Below are 22,340 nucleotides of genomic sequence, written 5' to 3'. Positions count from 1 at the left end.
ATTTTAGCGATGGCCAACCCCTGAACTCAGTCAGTGCTTGAGCTGAAAAACTGAAAAGCTTTCTGGAGGGGAAACGGCACAGACATTTATGCTAGTATAAAGGGAGTAAATTTCAAATCTCACTTAAGGGACATCAACTTTATCTACTCTCCCGTCATCACACAAGAGATCAAAATTGGAGGTAGTTTTACTGGGGTGCTTTGGAAAATCAATTATCTGCTTTTAGAGGAAAAAAACTCCCAAGGATTCAATTACACGTGTCAAACTTCAGATATTTCCTTTATCCTCTTTGCTGAGAAAGTGTGAGGTTTGCTTGCACTGCCTATTCACTGAGAAGGAAAAAAAAAAAAAGCTGTTTGACAAAATAATCATTTTTGCAAGCTGCTACACTGGCGGGACAGAGGTCTGGGATTTGGCAACGGGAAGTATCCGCCTTACAATCTGATACCCACCACCACACCAGACCACCACCTGCAGCCTGATGCCCAGTGCAGAAAGGAGGAGGGAAGGAACAGGGAGCCATTAGAGACTGGCTCCTCGCCATCCCACATCTCCTTTGGTGCACTGGATCAGACCCTGCAAATAACTAGCCAAAAAAAGAAAATCTAAAAATTGGACCCTTCTTTTTAAGCACTTTAATCCTTTCGCACTGACTGTTCCCAGCGCGTCCATTCCTGGCACCAGATATTGTGCTGGGAATATCCTACTCCCCAAGCCAAGGAGTTAAAGAGAAAGCTGCTAATCAGCTAAATAGAAGCTGGAATCTGTTCATATGAAAGTCTCTCTTTTTTTTGTCACCTGAGGGACATCACAGTGTTCCGAAATACACTCTTGACATCATTTGGCAGACGGACCCATGTCATCCTACATGATTCATCCCTTAGGTTATTTTTTTAATATCAGAAAGTGAGCTTTTAAATGCCAAACTAATTTTGCGGGTGGTGGTGGGGAAGTGGAAGATATTCCAAGTGGTCTCGCTGGGCTGTACACCAACTGCGTCCACCAAATGGCTTAAAAAGAAAGTCTTCCCATGGAGCTTTCCGAAACAAAGCAAACTGGCAGCCACATCCAACTATTACCTAATATTTTGTTCCTGAAGTTCATGCAGGCTGCATTTGAAACATTAGAGGAGAAACAAATTCTAGCAGGTCCAGCTGTAGGACAGCAGGACAGGAAGTAAGCTAATTTGAGATGGGTTACAGCTCTCGGTAGTACCTACCTTCTGTCTTTATTGCCTGTAACAACCATGTTTGGAGGACTGCTCTGGAGGTTAACACATGTAAAGTCACCTGTCGAGTTGCCCATCTTCTTCAGACACTGACTTGTTTCCAGATTGTAAAGAAGAATCTGGCAGAAAGAGAACAAACACTGGCTAAACATAGCATGAGCACAGCAACTACCTTTTGCTGCAGCGTAAAGTAGAGCAGAGTTATTGCCATCAGAGATGGTCTGCAGGACTCATTTCTCAATATGCTAATACATAACCAAGATACAGATCTATCCCTATTAAGAAGGGCAACAACACTCTCAGAAATAAGGAAATCAAGTTTCACAATGGAATGCATCAAGAAGCAGGGATGCAAGGCTCTTGCCAACCAGTATCAGACAGGTATAGCTCTCAGGCAGGCAAAGCAAGCCACAGATTTTCTCCAGGTCAAATTTTTAAGGCTTACATGGAAAAGCAAGTAGTTTCTTCATCAATTTTAATATTTGAAGTCAGAGTAGTAAAAGTAAACAGAATCAACATTTAGAAGGTTTAGACAGATGGACTGTGCAAGAAAGATTCAATCAAATACAGCAAAAATTGAAGAGCAGAACGGAACACTGACTCAGCGCTGACAGGCCCTGCCGATAGCTTTTGTACAGATCATGCGGCAGGAACGGATTAAGAGAAATATTACATCTGAAGTGGCAGTTCACATGGGAAAGGAATAAAAAACAACTCTGATTTTAAGCAACATCCAAGATGATTCGACCAGAGACTGGAAGAGAGGTACGAGCTGTTTCCCGTCTGTTCACCCTCCTCTCCTTTGCGCAGCAATCAGTTTAATCACGTTCACCATCTTTCCTGTGGGGCAGGATGAGATTTATCTATTTGGGCCTTTCAATTTAGGAGAGCAAGTATTTTTAGAAACAGAAGAATGTACTGGTCAAAGCCCAGTGGAGCTCAGCACAGTACCTGGTCTTCCATAACTTCATAAACATTATTAAATTTCATGGTGATGCTCCTCTAATTTAAAAGAAGCCTATGACCGTGAAGAGTAACAGTAGTTAAAACATCAGAAAAAACTTACGGCTTCCATGGCAACATCAGCACGGCTATGTCAACGTCACATCAATATTCTTAACTTCTACTTTTCTGATTATATCCACATGCAGCTTAATAAATATTACACTATCTGTACATATTATTTCAACATTTGCCAGAACAGCGAGAGTGATGCTGCCTGGCCTTTTACTTCCTATCTGTGCAATTTTAGTAAGCATCTGAAAGGTCGAATTAAGAGAGCAGGAGGGGATCATTTGGTGATGGATGCCTCTAGGCAACAAAAGTGAAGCTTTAAAAATCTCCAGGGATACTGCAAAGAAAGGCAGAGAATTTGCAGGTTTCCTCCACCTACCATTTCTCCCAACTACAGAGCAGGCATAGTTTTATTCAGACATATTATCAGCTCCCCATTAGAATCAACACATTCATACCCAACTTCCTCAGTTGCTTATAATATTTATAATCTCCCAAGTAGCTCCCTTTCCCAGCCTTGTCTTTGTGAAGCTATCTGCCTCAAATCGCAGCCTTTAGCATGTAATTTTTCATCCTTAAGACCCAAAAAAACCCAAGCTCTGTAAAGCAAGGAAGACTACCTTTGCAGGGAGACTTAGGACATAAAAGTCGCTAAAAAATGAATTTAAACTTCCATACCTACAAAAAAGTTGCTACAAAATGCATGAAAATGTTAGCCTTCTAAGGTAAAGACCAATTTACAGCCTGTTCTCACTTGCAGCACAGCTTCCAACAGCTCACTAACCAAACCCAGAGATAATGGCATTCTGGCAAAGGTACTTTGCACAGTTTTCAGTGCAAAGGAAATTAATATCTGCGCCTGGCAACCAAATTTCTCCTTGGAAAGTTTTGAACAAAAGACAAAGTCAAACTGCTGAATTCAACTTATGAACAATAAACGATCGGGTCAACAGCAACGTATTCCAGCTCCCAGTTGAGCCTCTGAACCAGCCCTTCCCAGCTGTACGTTAAAACTCTGGAGAGGAGAGGGCCAAATGCTGCTTTCTCAAAAGTCCCCTGGGGCTAACACTTAAAGCGAACATCCATAAACTATTAATTTATCTCAACGACCATAGCTCCCATCTATCCTATAAACATATGATACATACTTGAAAATTCAGTTATGGCTATGAAAGACTATAATGAAAAATTGCTTCCACATAGCACTTAAAGATTCCCCTGTTTTACATTGGAGCAAATACTACATATTCTCCTGCTTGCAGTCTAATTTTAGAGCTGTGGCAATCCTCATATGTAGGCAGCACCAGCCAAAAAATTACTTATTTCTCCTCACATAACTTGTAGATGGCCACCAATTTGAAGTGTAATACGGAATCTGTACAAAAATAAAGGTTCAGATCCACAAAACTGGAAGAAAAGCTTTTGCCTTATCATCTTCTCCTAGCCCCTCCAATTCCTTCTCTTCTCACATCAGTCTCAATTCTTTTAAAGATTGTCGGGTTGTTTGTTTGTTTTTTTTAAATTTTATAATGCACATGAGCATTTCTAGCCAATTAGCCCTATCATTGGAAGAAAGATTCTCTTTGTGATTTTCGGTATCCAGGTTTTACCTATCTTTAAATTCAACTTCTGTCTTGAGCAATTTCATGGTCTGCAAATGAAGTTCAAAACCTTATCCTGACAAACTGATAGGTAAAGAAACAAAAAGAACTCAGAATGCTTTTTTAAGTCTGAATAATAATTTCTTGAAGACAGGGGGTTTAAAAGCATACCGATGACAATTTTGAAGTTGCTAGAACACTTCTGATGAGCTCTCCTATAATATCCCAAGGCAACAAGGATTTTCTTTACAAAGGCCAAGGAGAAAGAATGAAAATACCTGGTCAATAGGGACTTGAAATAAGGGTCTGTATGTTAAAGGGCAGATAAAGCATAAGATCTTTAGGAGGTTTATAATCCTATAATGCACACTGCAAAGGGATTACCCTTTTAAAGATATTTATAATCCTATAATGGACACCCAAGACCAGTGACCTAATAGGTACCGAACTGAAGGTAAGTGAACCAAGAGCATTTGGGTGTGAAATGAAGTACCCTGGGATAACACACTAACGAGCATCCCTTCCCCGCAGTGGGACTTGGGGGACACAAGGGAGGAAAAGCATTAAATACCCTGTGCAGATGTATCAGGATCTAACGCACAAAATAAAAAGTGTTACCTATTAACATTGTTCAAATGAAAAAGTCTAAGTTATTGGATAAGAGCCAAGCAATCTCCCAGAATGCTTAATAATTCAAAAAGCCAGAAATAGCCAGAGTACCTTTACCATTATGTTTAGTTAAAGACCACAGAGATTAGAAAACACATTATCCATCTCAGAGGCGATTCTTTCCATGTTACAAGTCCCTTAACGACCTTTACCATCTCTCCCTCTCTCTCTCTCTCTTTTAATAAGGCTGAGCAAATGGGACTTCATTTTATCCGATTGCCACAGACTAGTGGTATTAATTATTCATGCTCGTACTCTCTCTTTTGTTAAGGCAGTGCATTAGACTAATTTCCCTCTTTACTGTGTGAGTTGGGCAAGTCTCAACCTGTGGCCACTGTTCTCAGATAGATGCGCCGAGAAGCTGGCAAATTCATGAGACCAGGCAGAGGAAAAAAGGAAAAGTTACTGTACTTCACAAAACTGCAGAGCAGTGGGTACGGGGAACTCTCTTTAAATGCCGTCCAAGAACTCAAGAAAGAAGACTAAATTAATTCACAAAGAATCAAAGTCTCTGTAGCCAGAATAGCTAAGCTGTGAGCTTTGTTACATCTTGCAGCTAAGTGAGGTCAAGCGTGGTCGATGTACTCTGGTTGAGATACTTCCAAGAAAAACCAAGGAACTGAAGGAAATGCTGTTGATGGAACTCTTCCATGCATGTCCAATACCCCAGCAGGTGTTTTGGGATCCTGTGTTGTTGGAGATGTCTTTTTTGGATGGAACATTAAAACAACAAATCCCCAAGCACTTGTTATCAAAGAGCCTGTGGTACTTTCAACAAGAGCAGGGGTGTTCAACCCACTGTCCTGGCTGAAAGCCAGCAGACAACTGCTTTGTGAAATAGCTAGTTTCCCCTCTGCAATCGCATTTCTGCTTCTTGTCAAAAGTTACCACATCGCGCGGCCAGTAAAAACTGAGCTCTCAGAACTGGGCGAAGCACTCTGTACATACAGTATATTTAGTTCTTATTTAGATGAGGTATTGAACGGAGTATCATGAATATTAGCAAAAAGTATACTGTAAAACCACACTCAAAACCTACATCCTTTTCCTTACTGAATAACACACAGGATACATTAAAGAACCACTTTCTCAGAAAGAACCGTCTAGGATAGAGGTTTCTAACTGTCATTTTAGAGACAGAGGATCAAAATAAAAACAACCGGAGTTGCTCAAAGAGGCAGAGGGACAAGCAGCAAGATTGAGAACAGAATTTGCATTTATTTTCAAATTATGTTTCTCCCCCTTTCCTTCTGCCCATCCCTCTGCCAACCGGAAAAAATGTTGCCTGAATACACACAAATATTGCCAACAAAAGAAAAGCTTGTGAAATTTCAAGTCCACCATGAATAAAAAGGGATCTGGGTTTTGCTCAGGTCAAAACCATACAATTCAAAGGGTATCTACAGAAGCGATAAGGCTATTTCATATGCATTTGCGGCAGAAGTCATCAAATTAAGTACAACATATGGTATACACTGCTGCAAGTTTGAATTTTATTTCTAAAGGGATGTGGAAAAAGAATATTTTCAAAGTTTACAAGCCTCAGGGGCACAGTTTCCCCGTGCAAATGTATTGAATTGCCTACTGTAAATATGGCACATAACACTGCAACAACAACAAAAAAATTTGACTATTAACAAATGCAAGGTCAGCATATTGATACTTGTACACAGAGATAAGTGTTCTGGCTCCATAAATTTAAAGATGAGCTAAGATTTAAAAGGAGCAGCTGAGGGAGATAGGCAGACAATCAGAGAGAAAGAAAAAGAGTAAATCATACACAAAACAGCCAGTAAAAAAAAAAATTTAAAAAGCAGTTAATATACATGAATAATGGATGTTTGATTTAAAAGCAGTTTACTCCAATATGATGTAATTTTTGACAATCAGCCAGAGAGACTATTTTGCAAGCTCTTGCCAGATATAAGTCATTGTGTAAAGCTGGTAACACAACTGTTTCTCCGAGCATGTGGAAAATTGACTTTCATGCCATCCTAAAGGTGACTTTACGCTGGCAAACGAGAACTCTTATTTCGCATGCGCTGAGCTGCACCAAGCAGCCTCAAGCAATGCTTAAAGACCCACACAGAGGACTGCAAAAATAATCGTCTAAGCAGCTTGCATCAAATCCAGCGGCAAAAAAAGCCAGCCATACCACTACCCGGTCCTCCAAATATCTACACCTGCGGTAAAAGTTACACATGAAGCTAAAGACAAGCGTAGTTTGTTTTTTCCCTTTTAAGTTTTCATCTGACTGGAGTTAAAAAGTAAGACTCCAAGCTGGTAGCAAGAAGTAGAGCCAAGCATTGTGCAGGCAGGCAGCACGATTCTGCCAACGCACCTGCAACCCTTGCTGTTCCAGCACTGGACACTACCCGAGCCCGGGCTGCCAGCAGCTGGGACTCTGCCAGCCTTGATGGGCTTGTGATGTGGACAGATGTCTGCTAGGACCTGGAATGAGGTCACCAGCCTCATTTGACTTGTGGCTGAGTACTGATGTAGGAGTTCAGGTACCCAGAGATGAAAGGATATTATGTTTACCCACCGAACCACCCACTCACTGAAAAACAAGCCCTAGCCCAGAAACACATTTTCCCTAACCTAAGGATAGGACGGGGAAAAGGAAGGCAAGGTAGTTCTTAAAAACTGAAAGAATTCTCTTGGTTTCATAGATTATCACCTTGAATACACACGGCACATCCTAGCAGCTATATTTTCCAAACCTGAGTCATTTACCTAAGCAGCTGTGCCAATTTTGAGGTATTCACATTAACGAACAAATAGGAAAAAAAAAGCAGAATGTCATTAACATCAGCCAATACAAAAGGGATTTTTCTCTCTTTTTTTTTTTTTAACTTGCAAAACTATTTCTGGTAATTTACAAATACAGAAAAAACAAGATACATTATTGTTACTTTTCAGCAAGAGAGGGGTTAATTGATACATCGTGCAAAATTTAGGCAAGGAAAACTTCTGGTCTCTCTGCTGGACTGTATTTCTTGCAGTGCGTGACTTATAAAAAGTTACACAGTTCAGACCCTCAGAAAGAGTTCTGTCTCTCCTACATTGTACTAAAGAGCTTATAGAGAAAAAGGTATTTAAAACACCTTTCCTTCAAAGATCTGCTAACGCTCTACAGTCCTACAGCTCCCCAAAGAGAAACGTTTGGGCAAGTCCCATACGTTCAAATTCAGTCACCAGTAAGACCTGCCCTTCTACTGGTATGAAAACAAGAGTTCATAAAGATCAATTTATTGAAAACTGGACTATTTAACAAGGGCCGCGGTGGTTAACGAAACTGAAAAAAGCCCACATTTTTTAAACAAGAAAAATCAAGATAAAAAAATTTGAAGTCTTTGGAACTCCACGAGAACTGGAGACATTACGACACCAGAAAAGACAATGCAAGCTTACCAGTTAACAGAGGAGCATTTTAGTTAAAACAAGGCGCAAGAAAGACGTAACGGCTTATACAAAGCAGCTATGACCTAAATACATCATCCAAGAGAGACTGCAGAGTATGAAATTCAATCTAAAGGATTATTTAAAATTTGTTTTTCACTTTCTATTAGTTCCTAACATCCATTTCAAGTGGTTAATTGTACTGGATACACCCACATTAGCAAGCAGTTGAAGAACTCTGCGGAAACATTAAATACAGGAGCAAAACTAGGCAGTATTTCAATCGCTGATGAGAAGAGTCAGGTGACGTTGAACGCCATTCATCAAGTACAAGCCAATCACTAGCTCAAAACAGATGAAATCGTGACAGCATAACAGACAACTCCCAAGACATCTGTCTCAACATATCTAGCCTTCTGTTTCTAAGTTGGAGGCTGTATCATTACTGTCCTCCCGTCACTCCTCTCTTCCTCATCTACCTGTTCTGAAATAAGGTTCAAGTTCGTGCACAAAGCAACCAAAAACACAGACATACTCTGAACTGCGCCTTACAATGCATGTAACATAAGAAGAGTTCTTCAGCTGCCTGAGTTTAAAAGAAAATTCTCTTGCATGCTATATGAAGTTTCTTTGGTGGAAACCCCCCCCAAATCCTCCCACGTTGATTATCTTCTATCGCCAAGAACTGTTGAATATGTTAAAAAAATTCAACTAAATTTTAAATACAGGAGAAAGTTGGGTGTGTGTCCCCCCCCCCCCAAGAGAATAAAGCACCTATAAATTTCATAGAAATAATCCACAAGCAGGAGAGCGCTCACCTGAAGCTACAGTAGGAGACCAGACTCACTTGACAGCAGACGGTCCATTGAGGGAAGCTTATAAATATACCAACTATGAGAAAAGCTTCAGTCAGATCCTACAATCAGTGAGGTAATTGCATCAGATATCAGATGATGTTAATCCTGGCAGTTATAGTGCTACCTGTTTAAGAGGTTTATATCCTGACATGAAGAGGCCCAAAGCCAGCTGTAGTTTAAATCTGTGGATTTAATTTTACGTACAGTGCTCAAATCCAAAATTCAAACACGTGAATGCCAAGACTTTGTGATGCTGCTGCAGTGTCGAGATCACGGGTCTCCAAACTGCATGACACAAGGTAACGTGTTATTTGCTAGACACCATCCTTCAAGTCTTGTCCACTGGATGTCATGAGCACCACTTGAGTTTAAAAGGGTTAGGGTTTTCTCTGTGGTTCATTATCTGGTCTATATTATTAGCCATGTACGAGCCTAGATGGGAACACAGATCTCAAGGATTTGAAATTTAAGGAAAATAGTACATTCCATGCTGAGTTAATACAGCTGAAATAACCCTTACTAAAGAAACTTCTCTTAGCTTAACATAAAACAAAGAGCTCCAGGAGCACTAAACAGACGAACTTTCAAGAAAGAGCATCATACTTGGGTTGTCTGATGCTTAATGAAGTGAAAGTTGAACTTCTCACAGATGAAGCATTTATATTCTCCCCTCTCCCTTGCACGGATGTCTGTCACCTAACAGTAGGCAAGTCTATGCCACAGATTTGATGTTTTTCTCCTCTCCGACATAAAAGTTCCTACAAAATTTATGCCTCAGATCTCTACTCTGCTGTCAAATTTGGTTAAAATTAGACAAAGATTAAAAAAGAGAGAGGGAAAAAGATGGTTTCCCTAACTATATTTTCATCAGAAAGCAGGTTACTAGGCAGTAGCGTTAGGATTGTGAGCTTACATTAAAGAAAAAAAATATCCCTCAGGAAAAACAAAGAAATCCCCAAACTGAGAAGGTACACAGCTCTCCCACTACAGCAACACAGCCAGCAGCAAACGGGGCTGGAATTCTTCATCATTATGTTTCCGAGACCGAAAGCTCTCCTAAAGACAGATTGTCAACTTGTGACCAGTGTAATCAGCCAATGCGAAGTCCCTTCACGTCCGCGTGAGGCGAATAATTATCATAATAGACATTAGTAATTAATTTCCGGCGTGATGTCAGCTGGTGCGGCAATGCCAAGCGAGCGTCCTTGTCAAACACACCCCAGCCGTCTGGACGACTTCAGTCCCATCTCCCTGATTAGGATGCGCACTGATGCGCTGCTTAATACAATCTGCCATCAAATGCCAAATACTTCAGAACTAAATTAGGAAATATGTCCAGCTTTACAGAGTGACACTCGGGGGCCTAAGTAGATTTCTCTGTTCCTTTACGAGGCACAAAGGTGATCACCGATGTAATGCCCCCGAATGAGGCAATTTTACCTTCTAACCTCCCACCTCTGTAGGGAAAAGAATTGGATTATGACAGCAAAGGAATTAATAAAGACAGCATGGCCTCGCAGCATCTCTCAACCCTAGAGGTATTTATGGTGGCCTCAGCATTTCCCTAGTGAACGTGAATTTTAAGGGGAAATTAGATGCAGCTGGACACATTTATTCCTAACACAGAGGTAGTCCTAAATAAAGCTTTCCTGTTCTAGTCGCTTGCCAAAGAAAACGCTGCATTTGTACACCACAGAGCACAGCTCCTTTCATCTGGTTGCTCACCTCCTGCTTCTTTCTCCACCTGCCTGAAGCACTCTCCTTCCCTCTTTGCTGATAGCCCATCACATGCCTTAAGTATAACCACAAAAAAATGGAATGAAATTAGGGAATGGGAAAGTCAGGCAAGATGCAGGAAAGGGACAGAAACTCTTCTCAAGGCATCTGCAAACAGGTCTTTCCGCAGCCTGGTCCCTGCCCTGGAGTGGGGCCGTGTCCAGGAACAGGCTGCTGCCACTAGCTACCTGGGAATTCAGGTAGGATTCCGAGCCCCGCAAAATACAATTATTTATGCTACCTATTTGGGTCTGCAAGCCCAAGAGAGCCCCTCCTGCAAGCAGAGAAGTTTGAGAATAGCTGCATTAGAAGCATGCCTCAGCCACGAGTCTTCAGCAGGGTTACAAAAACAGTCTGGTTTTGATCTACCCTGCCACTGCTAAGATGTGCTGATAAAAGCAGCAGACTCTGTCACAGGGGGCTTCAAACCTATGATTAGCATTTAGCTTCCTTTAATACAACAGTCACACCATTCTCACCAAATTGGAAGTAACTTAGTTCAAACACTCAAGTGCACAAAAAAAAAAAAAAAAAAAAAGAAAGAAGCATCCTCCTAAGACTGCACATTTGCATGTACAGGCCTTGACACGCTGCTCAGGACGCCCTCATCAGAAAGGCTGAGGGATGTTTTGGCTTTTTGGGGTGAGGTTGTTTACTGGGGTTTTTAGTTTTTTGGGGTTGGGTTTTTTTTTTTTGAGACTAGTTCCCCCTAGAGGACCACTGACGCAGCATACAGCTGAATAAGCTGGGACTCGCTGAGGAGCAGAGATCGCAAAGTCTTTACAGTGAACCCAGTTGGCTGAACAATAATCCCTTACTTCAGCCCACTGGAAGAAAACTAATAGAAGCATCAGATTTTTGCATTAAAAAAATGTCTTCCCTCTATTGTCAAAAGCTGAATAGCAGGGAAGGAAACAGTCAGTAGCATGAACTCTTTTTTCCTTTGTTAATTATGAAGGTATAAAAATCTTACAAATAAAAAAAGCCAATTAAATACCTGGTTGGGCTCATTCAATAACCAGCCAAAGGTTTTGACCCCAAAGGCTGCTTCATGAGCAGACACATCCAGACATGTGACAGGCTGACCATAGACAGAATGGAGAATTTTGCCAGGATCTTCTGCTTTCAGGAGATAGACAATGTCTTCTGCAGCTGCTACTGTGACTGGACTCCCCGTAACATCTGGAACCAGATTAAGGAAGTTGACCTAAAAAGAGCAGACTTTTAATTTTTATTACAGCCACAAATTCTTTTAGATCACTACTGCCACATGCTAAACTGAACAAACTACTGACGTGTCGTTATCGGCTATCTTGAATCATCCCAATTATGGATTAATTTCAGACAAAGTATCAATTTTATTTCTGAACTTTTGCAAGTTTAGCTCCTATGATGAAATCTAGCTCACAGTCTTTAGAATGAGCCCATTTAAAAAACTAATCAGAACACAATACAACAGAACACACCAAAACGTCACATCAAAGAAAGGAGGAAGACTTAATGGACTCGTTGTCCTCGTTTCAGCTGGGATAGAGTTAATTTTCTTCCTAGCAGCTGGTACAGTGCTGTGGTTTGGGTTTAGTATGAGAATAATGTTGATAACACACCGATGGTTTAGTTGTTGCTGGGCAGTGCTTACACTAGTCAAGGACTTTCCAGCTTCCCATGCTCTACCGACTGAGCAGGCTGGAGGTGCACAAGAAGCTGGGAGGGGGCACAGCCAGGACAGCTGACCCCAACTGGCCAAAGGGACATTCCATCCCATGGGACGTCATGCTCAGTACAGAAACTGGGGGAAAGCTGGCCGGGGGGGCCGCTGCTCGGGGCCTGGCTGGGCATCGGTCAGTGCATGGTGAGCAATTGCATCGTGCATCACTTGCTTTGTATATTATTTTATTATTATTATTACTATTTTATTTCAATTATTAAACTGTTCTTATCTCAACCCATGGGTTTTCTCACTTTTACTCTTCCGATTCTCTCCCCCATCCCACCAGGGGGGCTGAAGGGGGGGTGGGGAGTGAGCAAGCGGCTGTGTGGTGCTTAGTTGCCAGCTGGGGTTAAACCACGACACTCGTTCAGATGAAGGACGGAAAGCCGTAAGGTTAAAGCACACAAAGCAAATACCGTGGCTAGAATGTGAATACAGTGCTCCAGAAGAGGCACCACATTCACACAACTAACAGGGAACAGTTGATGCTTACCCTGAAATCATGGCTATATACCCTAAATCAACCGAAAAGTTATCACATGACTCTAGGACAGCCCAAGGATCAGCTCCCCCATCTTCTGTCACAAGACCAGAATGACGTTGCTCTTCCCGTTTCAGTAAATGGTTAAGACATTGCTGAAAAGTCTCACCACGGGAAGGGTTTAAACTCCTTAACAGCACAGCTGATTTCTAACCCAACCGTAGAAGAGAGTGTGGTGTCCTGAGTGTCTTTCACATGTGGCAAACTGACATTTCACAGCAAGCAAGATGCAAGAGTAAAATGGACCCAACTACAATGCAGCGGGTGGTGTTGTTTTAACATTTTTATTGGGAAACCTCTTAAAATAAACAAAATCCCCAAACATTTTAAGTATTGTAAGACTGACTTAGCTTTGAAAGAGGGGATTAGTCAGGAGTGGTTTAAATCACAGCTTCATACCCATTAGCTGCGCAGTAGCTTCTTGCAATAGGAGAGAAGCTGCAAGACTCAATTTATTCCTACGCACTTCCTTCCCCTTTCAAAAAAGTGTTGATAGTCCGAGACATAATAAAACTTCAGAGAATGGGACAGCTTTTGATTTTTAATTAAAATAGTCTCAAAACTTCAGTGACAGAAGGTGCAACCTAAAGAAGCTGCACAACTAGTTACAGCTTCACAAGTGATACTATTAGCTCGGCTGCAATATCCTGCCTCAGAATTAATCAGATAGCGTTGATCTGGAATGAGACCTTGAGTTTTAGCTCCAATTCTACGTGAGAAAACTGATTTACAAAATGAGCCAACTTAGTTTGATGTTGACAAAAAAAAATAATTAAAAACAGCCAACCTCCTGCACCATATGGACTTCTGTTCATTTTCACTTGTAGCTTAAGCCAGCATTTCACCCTCTTCAGTGATGAAAGGCTCGTCCATTAACCTGCTTCAAAATCATAGCCCCTAGCTGATAATGCTGTTATCTACTTCAGGCAACACTCTTGTAAGATTTTTATAAGATCCCTCTTAACCATACCAAAAATAATTAGTGGATCAGGAGCTCCTGGAATGAAGCTGAGTAGCCTGGAGACTCACCAATTTCTGGATTTCAAATGTTTCTGTAGTTTGCCAGAATCCTCTGTCATTAGGGCTTTCCACTTTGACCTCGAAGCCAGATGCCGTCGCTACCGTTGCACCCTCTGAACCAAGAGCTAAAGCCTGTATCCTCTGATTGTGCTGGTAACGATGGATTGGCTCCCGCCCGAACATCAGGCTCCACACACTAACGGTTCCTGTACATGAAAAAAAATAAACACTATGCTTTACCTTAGAACTTAACAAAACTTTAGAAGATCATTAAGATGTAAGCTTATAAGCATTCTATTGGAAAAGGTTAACATACAGAAAAGAGACTACAGGGCAGGAAACCAGAACTCAGGACACTGCATCGCACCACGTAACCGGTTCAGAGGAAACTTTCCAAAATCATGGGCTCTGGCATTAGAGGCTCGTGCTAAGTAATTCCTAATTTTTTTACTTTTAGATAACATTGTTATCTACCTTGAGGAAGACTGCTTGAATTCTCTCACTTTTACACATTTGGAGAAGACGAGACTTAAACAGACACCTACATTTTTATTCTACTATATACTCGCCCTCAATTACCACTAAAAACAGTGAGGAAGAACCCACACTCAAATTTAAGTCACTCTGCTGTACATAGAAAAGTTTTAAAGAAAAGAATCTTAAGCTCTGCACGTAGCAATCAGGCCAGGGATTTTAATACCATTCTTAACAGTTTACAACCAGCAGCAAGGCTCCTAATCCTGATGCTCTGGAAAAACAGAAAATGCAAAAGAGTTCAGTGCTTTCAGAAAGCTAAAGAATACAAACCCCAAAGAACACAGGAGTACAAGTCAAAAGACAATACATTTGCAATCGCATTTTTTCCCGGCATAGATCACCGATACTCTATTTAAAAGCATGGTACATTAAAGCAATAATCTAAATAAGAGCAACCTGAAACAATCGGGAGTGTACTACAGAACAGAAGGGCCAGACGGAATTGGAGACTTCTGGGCCACCTTTGCACTGAATTAATGGAGAAGCAATCTTCAGACGTGATAGACAGGGCTGGAGAAGCCGTCCTTCTACTTGAGCATGGCCATTAATGATGAAATGATTAATGGCAGCTATTCCTTCAAAAGGAGACATAAAAGCTCTGACAGACAGCTGTGGACGGGCACCAATGCCAGTTTGCAAACACTCCTCCCATGTCCCAAAGGAGGTGAAGCAAGAGTGTGGTAATGAAACTGCACATAGTGAAATGGTATCTAAATGAGTTTAAATTGATTTATGTTTGCTTTTGTAAAGATTATTTGGTATCTGGAAAGTGCTACCCATGTGAAATAATGCAGATAATCCTAAAGATCCCTGTCTAATGGCACTCCCACTGAATATTTATATTCCTCGCCATGGGAATGAGTACCATAATGGGGACCATTTTTGTTTTATTAGGGATGCATATTTAAATTAATCTGCTATTTGCCTAAACAATTAGCTGCCTCTGTTTGTTTACACAAAGCCAAAACTGCAATTAGGCTTCCATCAAAAAGATAAGTCCCGACTAAAACTGTCCCGATGGAGTCATAAGGGCTCAGAGCAGAACTTCCCAAAATTACTTCTTAGCATAATGGTAATTATGTTAATTGCTTGAAAGGTAAATAACTGCTGAACTGGTTTTGAAAAACAGAATGCTAGCTCGCATCACACACACTTACGCTTAAAACAAGTTAACAAATACAAATGGACAGCACAGGCTACAATTCCCTCTGCAGCCTGGTCTGCCCCACGCGAAGGCTTCGCAGCGGCACTTTTGTGCCGTCACAGCGAGTCCTCGGCTTGAAACTAAAACAAAGGGAATGGGTGAAGTCTCATCTCCAGGACAGCTGATCTAAACAAGCAAGCAAGCAAACAAACATCAATGATAAAAGACTGTAGTGATACCAGATCACGGATGTTAGAACTGGACTTGTTCATCAGACGATGAGTGTTGCTGCCAAGCTCCTCCGGGTAGGAGTATTTTCAACTTTTTTTTGCAGAACATTTATCCCAATTAAAGACCACTTTTGTGAAGGGGAAAAGGAAGATGATTTGCTTTCAGTGAAGTCTTTTGTTTACACATCTCTGTGATGAGCATGTCATTGTTTTTAAACAGTGTATTAACGTATGAAAAGTCTGCAAAATACAAAAAAATATTCAAGTCAAACAACCCTCTTCTGACAGTGCGAGCAAATTGGGAGACCCAGAATTCAGAGTTCTGCTCTCCAAATTCGGGCAACAAAGCCACTATTATTATTGCACCTCAAACATCACAAAAAGAGAAGACAGCGAAAATGGCTCATGCAACAGTACAATCAGTCCGAGACAGGTACTTTTTTTTTTTTTAACCAGATGTTCAATAGCAAAATCTGTTCAAAATATCTAAAAATTTTATCAGGCAAATACAGTGTGTGCAACACCTGGTGCACAACACAGTGTGAAAACATCCCTGGTAATATCAAGAACACAAGTGACTTGTAAGGTCACAAGTTAACATCTGTTTAATGAAGAAGCACAACATAAGGAGTAAAAAGGAGAGTTGAAAAGGAATGTAAAGAGCAAGAGAAATACTATTTTCTTTCATTAGGATGAACAATTATTTGCTCGCAAAAGGATTGCTTGTCCCCCTTGCTTCTCCCCTCCTCCAAAAGAGTGTACGATTCTGTATGTACATCCTACATCATATCTGTTACTTGCTGCCAAGTCAGAAGCTTCAATCACAGCGTGCAAGGACCGTCTGTGGAAATGCACTGTTGTCAAAACAGGTGTATGCATTCATCCATGACAGCAGAAAAACATTGTCAAGTTTTACACAGAAAAAGCAAACGCTCCACTGTATTTATCAATAGGTAAAGCTATTACTAGGTCTAAAAGTGCTATGCAGAATATTCTGTACTCTGTATTTCACTGCAGAAACAGCAAAAGGTATTTATTAGCATGCAAGCCTTTGCAACAGTCAATCATGTTTGTGTAAGAGCAAAAAAAGCCACTATTACAGTTAAAGTTATTAGTATGGCAACATAAAAAAAATTAGGCATAAGATTTACCAGTGCAGATGAGATCACTACTTTCCATAGTCTATCTTCCTGCCTCCAGCAGTGACCAGTACTTCATTTCCAAAGCAATATCTTTGCTAAGGTGAAGTTAAGGTTGCAAGCATACAGTGTCTTTTTTTTTTTTAATACTGTAATCTTAAAAAGTCATTAAATCAAAATTATAAGCAATACTTTGAGAGCATGCTAAAATCTGCACCACAATTGTGATTATTCCAATTGAACTCTAATAACAACTCCTCAAACTGATTTAGACTTTACAGCTTGCTTACATTTGATCTTAGCTCAAGGAAACGAGTTAAGCGCAAGAAGCTGATGAAGATGGTGTAATTGCTGACACTTGACATTACAATCACTGTACCAGTCTTCTTGTTTATCACTTTGGCCCAGATTGTACAAAGAATTTAGGTTTGTAACTTCTAACCCAATACATTGTTGAAATGTGGCCTGATGAAAGGTCCATTTATTGCAATTCACTCTAGATCGGAAGGTATTTGGAGAAAACATTTAACTATGAGTCTATTGTGCCTTACACAGTACACTGCTGATCCTGACTGTACTCCAATTTTTGTAAGCATCAGCCAGTCTTAACACATCTCTTGCTATGTCAAAGGTGACTGGCTGGAAGCTGTTCTCCATTAACAGTGCCTGTCTCTAGTATATTCCCCTCCTCGCAGCTGAAGCACAAGAGACATCCTCCAAAAGCAGCTGGTTTTACATCTGTTTTCACATAGGCGTCTCTGGTATAAAAGGCAACACTTTCGCCACACACACAAAAAATTACCTGTTTTCATATAAAATACTCTAATCCTGTAACAGGGAAAGGCAGCATAAACACAGAGGCAAAAAATGTTAAATCACATTTGTAAATATTCTACTGGCTGTGTTCGCCAGCGTAATACAGCATGTCACAGCTCTTTCTAAGAGCTAGCCGCAGCAGAGGACAGCTGCCCGCTAGGGCTACCTGCTAACAGCAAACCCCTGGGCTAAGTGGAGGGAGGGCTGTGTTTTGGTGCAGAAGATCTGAGCATAGGCTCAGATCCTAATGACCCATTACATCAGCTCTTCCACGTTAAGACGATAGGGCTAGCAGTTGCTGTCAGCTTTAGAAAAGATGTAGAGCGATCTACATGTGCATTACCTGCAAAAAATAAAAGCAAAGACAGAATTTTGTGTATGCTAGAGCAGGGAATCTGGACATACTCGTGGTCTTCGTGTTCGTTCACTTCAGCTTCTAAACACAGTTGCATGGAAAGGCCAGAAGCTGCTTAATTCACATCAACTACATGACGCTTTTCCTGTTTGTGGGTCGCAGTCTTGCCACTTCCTATCTTGATTTAAACAAAATTCTATTTCACCTTTTGAAAACACTTCTTACATGTAATTTTTTCCTCTAAGCTGGGAACATTAATTTATTTCCTTGTAATTTTCAGATAACATCATGCTCCTATGAAGTACAGACAGTTGACAAAACACACAGGTGGAAATGAGCACCAGGCTGAAGTCTCAAAGCTCTTTATCTTGAATTTTGAGTTTCTCCCAAAAACATTTCTAGTTGGAGGGACCACCAACACACAGCCAACTTGACCCTAGTAGATGCTTGGTGTTTATTAACTAAAATTTTACGTGTTATTTTCACGGCAATGCTGTTTCTCAACTTTCAGCAGGTACAGCAAGCTACTTACCATACTAAACAGCGAGAGACTAGACCTCAGTCATAAGAGTCGTGCCTTTACATTACCATTACCACATCAGTTTCCACCAAATGTTGTCAGGTTTTATCTCCACCGCTCTTCTTACTGAGATTTCCAAGTGACACCATCCCTGTACAGTACTGTCAGAAAAGGCACAGATGAGGAAGTCTGTATTTCGTTCCCAACTTGGGGACTCGAGGGCCAGACTTCCCTGACCGTGATGTGAAATCACACACCATTTACCCAAACCAAGAGTTTCTGCACCCACAGCCACCTGTACGTATCTGATGGGAATAAATATACTACCGCAGACTACATGTGGCTTTCTTCAAAAACTTTTTCCTTTATTCGAGCCAGCCTGTTTCCCTGCTCTTGCCATCTTACAGCATGTCCTGGCGCTTAGGGGAAGACTCCACGCACATTACTCCACTTCTGTCTTTGCAAAGAGGGTATAGAAGGGACAACACCCTCAAGCAGCTTTAAGGGCATCAGAATGGACGAGACAGCAGATTTCCAGTCCCAGAAAGTAGCGCTGCCAAAATTCCCTTCCTGGAGCCTGCCAACAAGCAAGAGAACTTCTGATCCCTGCAGAAACCACCTTCCTTTGCTCCATGTTGCTACTTTGCAACTTGCGAAGTACCACTAACTCCTCCCAACGGGTCTCAAAGCACTACCATCAACAGGGGCAGCGTGGCATCTCCCCACCATGCCTACAGGAGTATGAAGCACAGCATTTAAAAAAAAAAAAAGTACGTTCTCTTGTTGCAGCACATTGTTTTCAAGTCAATCTATGAGACTCCGGAGGGTGGGGGGGGAGGGTGATGGCTAAAGTAGACTGCTGTTTCCCAAAAGCTGTGGCTCACAGCCAAAGTCAGGCAAGCATGGAGCAGATGGAGTCCTGGCAAGGCCTCTACTGTCCCTGCATTAGCAGCATCTGCTCATTACCCAGAACCCTCGCCTGCTTTATCTAATGCTCCAGGAAAAGCATTTTGATTTGATTCATTTCAATTCGGTAACGTGCAACACAATTAGTGGTAAAATCAAACTGGAGGACTGCCAGTGCTGACAATAGGAAACAAGGCAGAAGAAATATGAGGCCAGTGGGTTGGAATTCAAAAATCACAACTGTGGATCAAGTTGCCAAGTCCCGTTGCCCCAGGTGTACATACAGTGCCCCCACTGAGCACTGGCATGGGCGGAGGGAACTTCATTTTCTCCCCATACATTTTTCTCTCATTTACCTCTCCTTGCAGCTTGTTTCTCAGAGGCTGATGCTGTCGGAAACATTCACCAGAAGTCACAATCCAATTTTTCTTTAGTGTCATCACGGAGTTACAATTCACTTTGGATGCAGGCATCCCAGTAAGACAAATCTTTTTCCTTGCTATATTTCATATGCCTTGGGAAGTGTTTGCTACTACCGAACCAGCAAAACAGCGCTGTAAGGCAGGCGCGGCGTGAGCAGAATCTGCCTGTTAGTTCTTCCCTGTGATCGGATGCCAAGGACATCGCTGCGTGAGCTCTGTTGAACTGGGAGAAACTGATGTTATCTGAACGAGTCTGCTAGCCAGGGATTCGACAGAGAAGTCTAGACTCTTTGCCTGACAGCACCACCTCCAACACTAGCAGATGGTTTCTCTGTGTTAGTCAAACTTACAAACAAAGAGAAAAGGGAGCTGGAAAAGTACAACAAAGAACAATCAAACACGTTATCTTCAAAGTCATCCTCCCCAAGCTGAAAATAATTCTCTCCACCAAACTGTAAATACACGTTTTCAGATTCCAGTTAGTAAACATTTCTAAAATCAGTCTTTCTAATTCCCTATTCACATAGAAACTAATCTATTCTGACCAGGCTTCTCAAATCAGAGTAACTGCCATATCACAGAGCCCATTAAAATTTCTACCCAAAAGAATAAAAGATGCCGAGCTTTATGCAAACTAGTTTAGTCACAGCACACACAGGACTGACGACAAGGAATATGACAGAAAAAAAAACCCTAGACAAATTATTAGATTAGTCAGTGGGAGACTAGAAAACAAACAAAAGACCCTCTGCTAGTCATTGTTTGGCACACTGGACAGAGAGCCAACACTTAAAACTATCACTGTGTTATAATTTCCTATGACTCCAGTAAATAATATTAATGAGTATTCTGTAATACCAGACTTGCTGTTGTCAGAAAATGTTGCCCATCAACAATTTTTAGCCACAGAAAACTGTTCTAGCATAAGCCATGCTAGGAAAACAGTTGTTTTCACATATAAAGCATTTAATTTACTTCTAAAATAAAATATATGGATTAGAGATTTTGTTTGGATTACCCATCTTCGGTTTTGTTTCCACATGCAGAAATGCCAGGATCAAAGACAGTATGTGTACAAAGCTCCCTAACTTTAAAAATACTCTTTATTCATACCTGAGGAGAAGTTTTCAAGTGTCAAATCATACGTTTTAAAGAAAGATGATAGGAGTTGAGTTCTGCCTGAGCAACTCAGCCTAGGTTCCCAATCGGCCAGCACTGTCCAAACCTGACTTTTTTAATTGCTGTTCCCACGTCCAGTAGATGTACAGTTGGTCTCTGGCTCTTGTTGCCCATTATATAAACATCTAAGTATATTTAAAACAATGCATATAACCAGGATTTTATTATGGTTTCCATAAATATTAGGTCACAGTTTTTATTTCTCTGTATTAAAGTACATAATAACCCACCGTTGCAAACCAATACTTCAGTTAAGAAAATGTGCATCCATACACTATGCCAAGAGCAAGAGAGGACGCAGATTAATCAGACATGCAAGTTTACCAGTATTCCCATAACAAAGCCTCACAGCACCCCATGGGAGTTTTGGACAGAGGAGAAGGCTGGTGGAAGAATATTTAATATTTTTATAGCAAAACAAGTTATTTGCTTAAGATAGTTTGGCTGGACTACAGCCTGGCACTCAAGCTTTGTGTAGCAGTTCCAGTAGGAATTAAACATCAGTTTTAATGGGTGCTATGTTCCAATGCCTCCTAATGCATTTAGGGTTATTGGCCAACTTTCTCACATAAAAGCAAGTGTGTGCGTGTGTGTGTATATACAGGATTACAGACACACAAAAAGCTGAGCGCAGCTGCTTCATTTTTGTAAAGCCTTTTTTTTTTTTTTTTTTTAAATAGGGAGGAGAGTTGTGGTTACTTACCGTCCTCGTAAGCTGCTACAGCCAGAGAGCTGTTTATCCTCACAAAGGAGACATGTGGCTGAGGGCCAGCATCACCAGGACCGTGCATTGGTTCCAGGATGGGGGCTGTGTAGTCCCAGGTGCGAGTGTCCCACAACCTCACTGCTCCTGATGTATACCTGGAAAAGAAGGCTATTGTTCATCCCAAAACATCTGAAAAGAGGTAGCTGCAGGAGAAGGGAGGAAGAAACAAGAAGTGTCTTAAAGCCCAACACCCTTTACAGCTCCTAGACCGATTCTCCTATTTACACACTCTGTGTACAAGCCCATCAACTTTGCTAATTTTATTCCCATTTACCGAAAGCAGCATCAAGTCTACTAAGGCAGGCAGGTATACTGGAGCTACAAGAACGACATGACCGAGCTACCACAGGTTACCAACTATCGATATTAGCTTTACATATAGAATGCAAGGAGAGCTGGGATCAAGGGAAAAAAGGTAATCAGTAACGAGTCTAAATTACATCATGGCAAAACTTCAAACTGTTTCCTTTCGGTCTTTAAAAATTTGTGATTGTGGTTGTGCCAAGG

General features: G+C 41.2%; 1 protein-coding gene across 1 annotated transcript in view; it reads right to left on the bottom strand.

The window, feature by feature from the left end:
• The window catches only part of FBXW8 (F-box and WD repeat domain containing 8), a 52,722-nt gene that overhangs the window by 6,000 nt on the left and 24,382 nt on the right, over positions 1 to 22,340 (bottom strand). Inside the window, exons 5-8 of the mRNA XM_076352624.1 lie at positions 21,771 to 21,928; positions 13,829 to 14,025; positions 11,545 to 11,754; positions 1,220 to 1,347 (exon numbers count right to left, since the gene is read on the bottom strand). Of these exons, the coding sequence (XP_076208739.1) occupies positions 1,220 to 1,347; positions 11,545 to 11,754; positions 13,829 to 14,025; positions 21,771 to 21,928 (693 nt within the window). The remainder of the gene's footprint in view (positions 1 to 1,219; positions 1,348 to 11,544; positions 11,755 to 13,828; positions 14,026 to 21,770; positions 21,929 to 22,340) is intronic.

Source organism: Aptenodytes patagonicus, chromosome 15 (assembly GCF_965638725.1).
Source record: "Aptenodytes patagonicus chromosome 15, bAptPat1.pri.cur, whole genome shotgun sequence".
In the NCBI taxonomy this organism is placed as follows: Eukaryota; Metazoa; Chordata; class Aves; order Sphenisciformes; family Spheniscidae; genus Aptenodytes; species Aptenodytes patagonicus.
The sequence above is the reverse complement of the archived record's forward strand: the minus strand, read 5'-3'. Positions and strand labels throughout refer to the sequence as shown.